General features: G+C 35.5%; 1 protein-coding gene across 19 annotated transcripts in view; it reads left to right on the top strand.

Moving 5' to 3' along the window:
- The window catches only part of SENP7 (SUMO specific peptidase 7), a 171,631-nt gene that overhangs the window by 108,785 nt on the left and 51,285 nt on the right, over positions 1-11,561 (top strand). For all 19 annotated transcript variants that reach the window (XM_027103625.1, XM_027103634.1, XM_027103614.1 and 16 more), the window contains one exon: positions 7,834-7,949. In XM_027103625.1, the coding sequence (XP_026959426.1) occupies positions 7,834-7,949 (116 nt within the window). The remainder of the gene's footprint in view (positions 1-7,833; positions 7,950-11,561) is intronic.

Below are 11,561 nucleotides of genomic sequence, written 5' to 3'. Positions count from 1 at the left end.
GGCCTCTCCCGTTGCAGAGCACAGGCTCCGGACGCACAGGCTCAGTGGCCATGGCTCACGGGCCCAGCCGCTCGGTGGCATGTGGGATCTTCCCGGACCGGGGCACGAACCCATGTCCCCTGCATCGGCAGGCGGACTCTCAACCACGGCACCACCAGGGAAGCCCCCGCCCTCAGCTTTTGATTGTCTTAGAATATCTTAATTTTGTCCTAATTTTTGAAGGACAGTTTGGCCAGATATAGGATTTCCTGTTGACAGTTTTTTCCTTTAGTCCTTTGAATATACTAATTCAGTGCCTTCTGGCCAGCATGGTTATTGATGAGAAATCTGCTCATAATCTTATTGAGGATCTTTTGTGTGTGATGAGTCACGTTTTGCTTGGTGCTTTCAAGATTCTCTCTTCGCCTTTGTCTTTGGACAATTTGATTATAACATTTCATGGTGTAGATCTCATTCAGTTTACTCTACATGTAGTTCCTTGAGCTTTTTGGGTATTTATATTAATTTTTTTCATCAAATTTGGAATTCTTTGGTGATATTTATTCCAATAATATCTTTGCCCCTTTCTCTTCTCCTCTGAGACTCCAACAATGTGTATATTAGTCCATTTTTTGGTGTCCCATAGGTCCCTTAGGCTCTGTTTACTTTTCTTAAATATTTCTTCTTTCTGGGCCTTCCCTGGTGGCGCAGTGGTTAAGAATCTGCCTGCCAATGCAGGGGGCATGGGTTCGAGCCCTTGTCCGGGAACATCCCACATTCCGTGGAGTAACTAAGCCCATGGGCTACAACTATTGAGCCTGCGCTCTGGAGCCCATGCTCTGTAACAAAGAGAAGCCACTGCAAAAAGAAGCCTGGGCGCTGCGACGAAGAGTAGCCCCTGCTCGCCGCAACTAGAGAAAGCCTGTGCGCAGCAATGAAGATCCAACACAGCCAAAAAATAAATAAATAAATTTATTAAAAAAATTTTTTTTTTCTTCTTTCTGTTCCTCAGATTTGGTCATTTCCATGATCATATTTTCAGGTTCAGTGACCATTTCTTCTTGTTTCTTCTCCCTGCTCAAATCTGCTTTTGAATCTCTCTAATAAATTTTCATTTCAGTTATTATACTTTTTTAGCTCCAGAATTTCCTTTTGGTTCATTTGTGTATTTTGTCTTTTATTGATATTTTCATTTTATCATAAGTCATTTTCTTGACTTTTGTCCAAGATATTTTTCTTTTTCTTTTTTTAAAATTTCTCCGCATCACGTAGCATGTGGGATATTTGTTCCCCGACCGACCAGGGATCAAACCTGCATCCCCTGCTTTGGAAGCACAGAGTCTTAACTACTGTACCACCAGGGAAGTCCCTGAGGATCTTTAAGATAGTCATTTTAATGTCTTTGTCTACTGAAGCTGCCAACTGGATCTTTTCAGGGACAGGTTCTGTTGATTAATTTTTTTTTCTGTTGAATTGGCCATACTTTCCTATTTCTTTGTATGTCTTATGAATTTTTGTTGTTGTTGAAAATTTGACATTTGGATCTTATAAGATGCCAACTCTGAAAATCAGATTCTCCCTTCCCCAGCGTTTGCTGGATTTTTTCCCTTTGTTAGTTTTTTAAATTGTTGTAACATGTCCCTCTTCCAGGGATCAGCCTGATATGTAAACAAAAGGTCTTTTCAGGTTTTTTCTGAACCTGTGTCTTTCCCTGGTTATGTCTGTGACATTCTAAATTTCCTTGTACATGTGATTACGTTTTAATGTCCTAGTCCTTAAATGTTTGGTTCCCATAAGGAGAAAATGGGAAAAATGAAGGGAGGAAATAAAATAGGTGCTAGTTCTTTAAATCTCTTGGAAGTTGTTTTAGCTGGTTGGGGAGATTGTTGCAACAATGTTAGTGGTTGTTGTGGCAGTGGCTGCCTGTCTCTATGTCTGCTTATCCACGATCAGAGATAGCAATCAGTGATCAGAATACAGATTCCCAGTATTTGGAGGATGAGGTCCTTATTGCTCATGTTGGTAATTGTAAGCCTGTGCAAACTGTTCTAGGAACTTGGGCATTGCTGCTTGCCTCCAAGCTGGGCATAGGTAACTGCTACCATCCAAATTGCCTAAATTGACCAAAATTAACTGCAATTTACTGTTGAACCTTTTGACTGGAAGTTGTAAGCCTTCCATAGACTCCAGAATTCCAAAGTGGTTACATCATACAGTTTCTGCCAGTGCAGTTGTTGTCTAGGTGAGAACATGGTAGGTGTTTCCTACTCTGCAATCTTCCTGAGGTCACTTGGTATGTACTTCATATTTTATTGTACAGGGATCTTTGATTTATTCTTGGTGTCTGACTTTTTAGTACTTTTATAAATGTAAAAATTTCTAAGTGGGGGTGGGGGAGGGAAGAATTGGGAGTTTGGGATTAGCAGATGCAAATTATTGTATATAGGATGGATAACAACAAGATCCTACTGTATAGCACAGGGAACTATATTCAATATCCTGTGATAAACCGTGATGGAAAAGAACATGAAAAAGAATATATATACATATAACTGAATCACTTTGGTGTACAACAGAAATTAACAACATTGTAAATCAACTGTACTTCAATAAAATTTAAAGAATTTCTATGTTAAGTAGTTTTGAAAATGGAGTAATTACTGTATAATATATTCTACTGTAAAGGAATGCTGTAGGTTAATAATTTTATATAATTTTTTATTTCAAAATTTTTACCCACTTAAATAATACCATAATGAGTTGTTTTGTTAATTATAGTTATCATGGGTGAGAAGATTGTCAGTAAAGATTGAATTCATTCTATGGCTAGTCTAATTAGTACCAAATTGCTTTCCCAATTGTTTATCAATTTGCTTTTAAAAACTAGTTTATTGATATGTTACTGACAGAATATCGTATTAGTTTTAGGTGTACAACATAATCTCATACATGTATATATTGCAAAATGAGTAACACAGTAAGTTTAGTTAACATCCATCACCGCACATAGTTACAGTTTTTTTTCTCTTTTTTTAAATATTTATTTATTTGGCTGCTCTGGCTCTTAGTTGTGGCATGCGGGATCTAGTTCCCTGACCAGGGCTTGAACCCAGCCCCCCTGCATTGGGAGCGCAGAGTCTTAACCACTGGACCAACAGGGAAGTCCCAGTTTTCTTTCTCTTGATGAGAACTTTTAAGATCTACTATCTTATCAACTTTCAAATATATAGTACACTGTTGTCATCTATAGTCATCATGCTGTACCTTACATCTCCAGGACTTATTTCTCTTACAACTGGAAACTTGTACCTTTTTACCACCTTCAGTCATTTCATGCCCCTGGCTCTGGCAGCCGCCAATCTGTTGTCTGTATCTAGGTGTGTGTTTGTCTGTTTTTAAATTTAGATTCCACATATAAGTGAGATTGTACAGTATTTGTCTTTGTCCAAGGTTCATTCATGTTGTCACAAATGGCAGGATTTCTTTTTTTATGACTGAATAATATTCCATCGTGTGTGTGTGTGTGTGTGTGTGTGTGTGTGTGTGTGTGTGTGTGTGTGTCAGTGTCACTTTTTCTTTATCCATTCATCTATTGACGGACACTTATGTTGTTTCCATGTCTTGGCTGTTGCAAGTAATGCTGCAGTGAACATGGGGGTGTGTATATCTTTTTGAGAGAGTGCTTTTGTTTCCTAAGGATACATACTAAGAAGTGGAATTGCTGGATCGTATATTAGTTCTATTTTTAATTTTTTGAGGAACCTTCATACTGTTTTCCATAGTGGTTGCAGTAATTTACATTCCCACAGCACTCCACATCCTTGCCAACACTTCTTTCTTATCTTTTGATAATAGTCTTTCTCACATGTGTGAGATTATACCTCACTGTGGTTTTGATACACATTTCCCTGATGATTAGTAGATGTTGAGCTCCTTTTCATGTACCTGTTGGTCATTTGTAGTCTTCTTTGGAAAAACCTCTGTTCGGTTTTTCTGCCTATTTTTTAATGAAATTGTTCTACTTTTTTGGTTGAGTTGTATGAATTCTTTATATATTTTGGATATTAACTCCCTTATCAGATACATGATTTACAAATATTTTCTCCTATTCCATGGGTTGCCTTTTTTTTGTTGTTTTTTTTTTGGTACGCGGGCCTCTCACTGTTGTGGCCTCTCCCGTTGCGGAGGACGCTCAGGCTCAGCGGCCATGGCTCACGGGCCCCGCCGCTCCGCGGCATGTGGGATCTTCCCGGTCTGGGGCACAAACCTGTGTCCCCTGCATCGGCAGGCGGACTCTCAACCACTGTGCCACCAGGGAAGCCCCATGGGTTGCCTTTTAATTTTATTGCAGGTTTCCTTTGCTGTGCAGCTTTTTGGTCCCACTTTTTAATTTTCTTTTGTTGCCTTTGTTTTGGTGTTTAATCCAAAAAATCATTGCCAAGATCATTGTGAAGGTACTTACCCTCATGGTTTTTTCTAGGAGTTGTATGGTTTCAGGTCATACATTTAAGTGTTTAATCCATTTTGTGTTGATTTTTGTATATGGTATAAGATATTTATACAGTTTCATTCTTTTGCATGTGGCTGTCAAGTTTTCCCAACATCAGTTATTGAAGAGACTCTCCTTTTCCCATTGTGTATTCTTAGCGCCTTTATCATACAGGAGTTGACCATATATGCATGGATTAATTTCTGGCTCTCTATTCTGTTTCATTCATTTATGTGTCTGTTTTTATGCCAATACTATATTGTTTTGATTACTGTGGTTTTGTAATGTAGTTTGAAATCATGAAGTGTGATTCCTCTGGCTTTTGTTTTTCTTTCTCAAGATTGCTTTGGCTATTTGGGGTCTTTAGTAGTTCCATACAAATTTTAAGACTGTTCTATTTCTGTGAACAAGGCCATTAGAATGTTGATAGGGATTGCTTTGAATCTGTAGGTTGCTTTGGGTAGGATGAACATTTTAACAAAATTAATTTTTCCAATCCATGAGTATAGAATATCTTCCCATTTATTTGTGTCTTCAGTTTCTTTCATCAGTATCTTATAGTTTTCAGTGTACAGGTTCTTCTTCTTCTAGGTTATATTTATTCATAAGTATAATTTTATTCTTTTTGCTATAGTTATAAATGGTATTTTTTCTTAATTTCTCTTTCAGATAGTTCATTGTTAGTGTATAGAAATGCAACTGATTGTAGTGTGTTGACTTTGTATCCTGCAACTTTAGTGAATTCATTTATTCTCACAGTTTTTTGCTGGATTTTCTAGGGTTTTCTTTCTATAAGGTCATATCATCTGCAAATAATGACAGTTTTACTTTTTCCTTTCTGATTTGGATGCCTTTTATTTATTTATTTTTTCTTGTCTAATTTGTCTAGCCAGGATTTCCAGTACTGCGTTGAATAAGAGTGGTGAGAGTGGGCACCCTTGTCTTGTTCTTCATCTTAGAGGTGAAGCTTTTAATTTTTACTGTTTAATATGATGTTAGCTGTGGGTTTGTGACATTGGCCTTTATTATGTTGTGGTATGTTCCTTTTATACCCAGGTTTTTGAGGGTTTTATCATGAAAGGTTGTTGAATTTTGTCAAATGCTTTTTCTGCATCTTTTGAGGGATCAGATGATTTTTATCTTTTATTTTATTAATGTGGTTTATCACATTGATTGATTTTTGGATGTTGTACCATTCTTGCATCTCTGCAATAAGTTGCACTTGCTCATGGTGTTTGATCCTTTTAACGTGTGTTGTGGAATTTGGTTTCCAGTACTTTGATGAGAATTTTCGCATCTCTATGCATTAAGGGTATTTTGGTGTATAGTTTTCTTTTCCTGTAGTGTTCTTAACTGGCTTTGGTATTAGTGTAGTGATGGCCTTGCAAAATGAGTATAGAAGTGTTCCCTCTTCTTAAAATTTTTGGAAGAGTTTGAGAAGGATTGTCATTAATTCTTCTTTAATTGTTTGGTAGAATTACCAGTGAAACCATTTGGTCCTGGGCTTCTCTGTGTTGGGAGGTTTTTGATTACTAATTCAGTCTCCTTGTTATTGATCTGTTCAGATTTTCTTTTTCTTCATGATTCAGTTTGGTAGGTTGTATGTTTCTAGATATTTGTCCATTTCTTCTAGGTTATATGACTTGATGTACAATTGTTTGTAATAGTCACTTATGATATTCATATTTTATTCATATGATATTCATATTTCTGTGCTACCAGTTGTAATGATTTTATTTACAAGTCTTCTCTTTTTTCCTTTAGTCTAGCCAAAAGGTTTTTTGCCCCCAGAAAACCAGCTCTTAGGTTATCCATATTGTTGGCATATAATTACTTATTGTAGTCTCTTGATGATCTGTTTTGATTTGAGTCTTTTTTTTCTTGGTTCGTCTAGCTAAAGGTCTGTCAACTTTATTTTTTGAAAAAACTAGCTCTTAGTTTTGTTTATCTTTTCTGTTGTTTTTCTTATTTTATTTACTTCTGCTCTGATCTTTGTTGTTTCTTTCCTTGTGCTTAGTTTGGGCTTCATGTGTTCTTTTTCTAGTTCCAAGAGGTGTAAAGTGAGGTTGTTTATTGGAGTTCTTTCTTGTTTTTTAATGTAGGCATTTATTGCTATTAACTTCCCTCGTAGAACATTCCATAGATTTTGACATTTTATGCTCACATTTTCATTTGTTTCAAGATATTTCTTGATCTTCCTTTTGATTTTTTTCTTTGGCCAGTTGGTTTTCAGTAGCATATTGTTTAACCTCCATATACTTGTGAATTTTTCAGCTTTCCTCCTGTTATTGATTTCTCATTTTATACTGTTTGGTGGGGAAAGATATTTTGTAGATTTTAGTCTTCTTAAATTTGCTAAGTCTCGCATTGTGGCCTATCATGTGACTTATCATGGAGAATGTTCTGTGTTTATGTTTTATAAATGCATGTCAGATCTATTTGGTCCAGTTTACAGTTCAATCCAATGTTTCCTTTTTGATTTTTTTTTTGTGTGTGGTCTGGATGACCTAATGATTACTGAAAATGGGGTGAGGTATTGAAATCCCCTACTACTATTGTATTATGTTTTCATTAATAGTGATATTATGCTCATCATCCCAAACTTGTTTTTCACACAGTATTATATTTTATGTATTTAACCAGTAGGTTATATTTTAAATTATTTTCTCTGTAGGTAAAATTTGTAACTACACTCCAAACTTTATTTAAAAAAATTTTTTTTTTATTTTTATTTTTTTGCGGTACGCAGGCCTCTCACTGTTGTGGCCTCTCCTGCTGCGGAGCACAGGCTCCGGACGCGCAGGCTCAGCGGCCATGGCTCATGGGCCCAGCCGCTCCGCGGCATGTGGGATCTTCCCGGACCGGGGCACGAACCCGTGTTCCCTGCATCGGCAGGCGGACTCCCAACCACTGCGCCACCAGGGAAGCCCCAAACTTTATTTTGTACATAACTTTTGATATGTGAACCATGCTTGAAACATATTAACAATTACCTTTGACTTATGTTTTGATTACACATAAGTGTGATTATCATGTACTTGTGTTCGTGGAATTTTTACTTTTTAGACCTCTTCGATGTATTTAATACTTGTATTATTCTTTGTTCATTTTGCATGTGCACAATTCTGTGTTGTGCTTATCTTGTTTTTTTCCTTCCAAAGAAGCATGGAGAACTTAAAGGTAGAACAGGAATGAGAACTTATTTCTCAAGTCATATTTTAATATTCTTTTTACTGTTCAGATCACATCCTCTGCTATATAGGATGCCATTTGTAACCTGTTATTTTTATCGTGAATATATGTCAGCTGGCTTCTAAATTCATTGTGTTCAGAAGAATTGAGTATAATATTATTTTGTTTTGCAGGAGTTCACAACCAAGTCAGACAGACAATAATTATGCAAAGCAGGCTGCACACACTAAAGAAAAGCGAAGAGATGATGATAGCATTTCACTTGTAATGTCTGATACTCAACCTAAAGGTTAGTGAACCTCAGAAAACTGTTGCCAATTGAATTTTTGTCTGTTGCATTTTTAATAATATTTTTTTAACTAACTTTATTTATACATGAAAGTAAAGAGATTTTTTAGTGACACAAAGAAAATTGCTAAATTTACCATTTGTATACATCTCCTGATTTGTTTACAAAATCCAGAAGTTAAATTTGAATATTATTATTTTCTTTCTTTTTTTTTTGTTGGGGCTGGGCATACAGGTATAAAGTTATAATGTTAGTTTGACTCTTTCTAAATGTCACTCCCATGGATATGTCTAGTAAGTGATATTACTGCTAACTTGATTATTATTATTAGCTTCCCACTGTCTATCCTCCTACTATGAAATACATTCTTTATTCATTAGGATTTCTCTCGACTCTAGGAGGATGCCAATACAAGCCACTATTAGCCCAAATTTAAAGGTAAATACATCCCAGACTTCTGAAAATTCACTGTAGGCCTCCTTGCCTGTTGGGTTAATGAATTGACTTCTTTTCTCCTTTTTGTCTCTTCTTATAAAGATCGTAAAATAATTTATAAAAGCTTTCACCAAAACAAATTTATACATTAGTCAAATGTGAAACTAACATCTTCAAGGGTCTCTTGGATTATTAATAACTTCAAACTAGTTGAGGTATTTTGTTTTCTGAATGATTTTATAAATTATTCACAAGAAACGGGGTCCTTCACTGACACTGTGTAAAAATTCTTTGTACTTCATTTGGAACACAGCTGTTTTCATATTTTAAATAGTCTTTTTCATAGAGGAGGAAAACCTAAAAGGAAACTAGACTGATATCTTTGATGTATACAAGAAACCAGCTGCCACTCTTATGAGGGCAATCTCTAAAGTATTGTGACTCTGTAGACATAATCTTTCAATTGGTCACTAGGTACTATCTGCATATAATGAAAGACATTTTTTTTTTTTACAAATTGTCCTTTTCCCAGAAATAATTATCTTTAATTACAATATAAAACTGTAAGTGGGCTTATATTTGTACAAGTGGCCTCAATCAGATACTATCAAGACACTGTTAAACCTTCATTGCTTTCCTGGGTAGAGTAGGAATAGTTAAATAAAAAGCTTTCTAATTTGTGCCCTTCAGTATTCCTTCAAAGTCACAGTGGAATTTTAGACTTACAGCAGGGAAAAAAATGCACGATAAAAGAAACACTTTATAGTTTCTTAGTATCCCTGAAGGGTCTCCTCTTAAGTAAAGTGTTTTTAAGAAAATTAGCTATTGAAACTTTATTGAAACTCACCGTATTTTCATCCTATAGATAATTGTGTCTAATACCAATTGTTTAACGTGAGCCCATAAATTAATGAGAGTTCTGAATTAAATCCCAGGTATACCATTGTCAACTTCCAGTTTTTTTGAGATATAACTGACAGCACTGTATAAGTTTAAGGTGTACAGCGTAATGAATTTAACTTATGTACATCATGAAATGATTATCACAATGAATTTAGTGAACATCCATCTTCTCATATAGATACAGAATTAAATAGAAAAAAAATTTTCCTTGTGATGAGAACTCTTAGGATTTACTCTCCTAACAACTTTCCTGTATAACACACAGCAGTGTTAATTGTATTTATCATGTTATACATTACATCACTAGAACTTATTTATCTTATAACAGGAAGTTTGTACATGTCGACTGCTGTCTTGCAATTCTGCCTCCCCCGCCTCTGATAACCACAAATATTATCTCTTTTTCTGAGTTTCTTTGTTTTTGAATTATAATTGACCTACAGCATTATGTTAGTTCCTGTTACATGACATAGTAATTCAATATTTCTATACATTTCAAAATGATCACCACGATAAGTCTAGTTATGATCTGTCACCATACAAAAATATTACACAGTTATTGATATATTCCCCACACTAGATGTACTTTTCTTTTGTAGTACATTAAGTTTGCCTTGTAGCATTTGCTTTTTTGAATATAATACATTGGAAATATTTAACATCTTATTTTTATAAGAATTTGTTACCTCTTTAATTTTATATGCTAGTAATATTTGCAAGTAAAATTGTATTTGTTATCAGGTAGAGTCTTTTTTTTACAATGTCTAGCTCTACCTAATAAATTTATCCCTGTTTCCAATGTGATAGTCTTGGCTGATGTGCAATTAGTAAACTGTTAGAAGGAAAACTCCTGTATAATAGGGTTTTTTTCAAGCCCTATTTCTTTCATCAGTTTTTTTTTAACTTTCAGCTTTATATTTATTATAGTTGATTAACAATGTTGTGTTAGTTTCAGGTATGCAACAAAGTGATACAGTTATACGTATACATGTATCTATTATTTTTCAAATTCTTTTCCCAATTAGGTTGTTACAGAATATTGAGGAGAGTTCCCTGTGCTGTACAGTAGGTCTTTGTTGGTTATCCACTTTAAATACAGCAGTGTGTACATGTCAGTCCCACACTCCCTAACTGTCCCCTGACCCACACCCTTCCCCCGGTAACCATAAGTTTGTTCTCTAAGTCTGTGAGTCTGTTTCTGTTCTGTAAATAAGTTCATTTGTAACTTTTTTTTTTTTTAGATTCTGCATATAAGCGATATCATACCATATTTCTCTTTCTCTGTCTGACTTACTGCACTCAGCATGACAGTCTCTGGGTCCATCCATGTTGCTGTGAATGGCAATTACTTCATTCTTTTTAATGGCTGAGTAGTATTCCATTGCATACATGTACCACATCTTCTTTATCCATTCTTCTGTCGATGGACATTTAGGTTGTTTCCGTGTCTTGGCTATTGTAAACAGCGCTGTAATGAATATTGGGGTGCATATATCCTTTTGGACCATGTTTTACTCTGGGTATATGCCCAGGAGTGGGATTGCAGGACTATATGGTAGCTCTGTTTTTGGCTTCTTAGGGAATTTCCATACTGTCGCCATAGTGGCTGCACCAATTTACATTCACACCAATAGTGTAGGAGGGTTCCCTTCTCTCCACACCCTCTCCAGCATTTATTGTTTGTGGATTTTTTCATGATTGCCATTCTGACTGGTGTGAGGTGACATCTCATTGTACTTTTAATTTGCATTTCTCTAATAATTATCAACGTTGAACATCTTTTCATGTGGCTTTTGCCTATCTGTATGTCTTCTTTGGAGAAATGTCTATTTAGGTCTTCTGCCCATTTTTGATTGGGTTGTTTGTTTTGATGATATTAAGCCACATGAGCTGTTTGTAAATTTTGGAGTCTAATCTCTTGTCGGTCACATCATGTGCAAATATTTTCTCCCATTCTGAGGGTTGTCTTTTCGTCTTGTTTTTGGTTTCCTTTGCTGTGCAAAAACTTTTGAGTTTGATTAGGTCTCATTTGTTTATTTTTGTTTTTATTTCCATTACTCTGCTGTGATTTATGTCTGAGAGTGTTCATCCTTTGTTTTCCTCTAAGAGTTTTTATAGTGTCCAGTCTCACATTTAGGTCTTTAATCCATTTTGAGTTTTTTTTTTGTGTGTATGGTGTTAAAGAATATTCTAATTTAATTTTTTTAACATGTAGCTGTCCAGTTTTCCCAGCACCATTTATTGAAGAGACTGTGTTTCCTCCATTATGTAGTC

Source organism: Aethalodelphis obliquidens, unplaced genomic scaffold (assembly GCF_003676395.1).
Source record: "Aethalodelphis obliquidens isolate GAN/ISIS:26980383/991018 unplaced genomic scaffold, ASM367639v1 scaffold1, whole genome shotgun sequence".
NCBI lineage: Eukaryota > Metazoa > Chordata > Mammalia > Artiodactyla > Delphinidae > Aethalodelphis > Aethalodelphis obliquidens.
The sequence above is the reverse complement of the archived record's forward strand: the minus strand, read 5'-3'. Positions and strand labels throughout refer to the sequence as shown.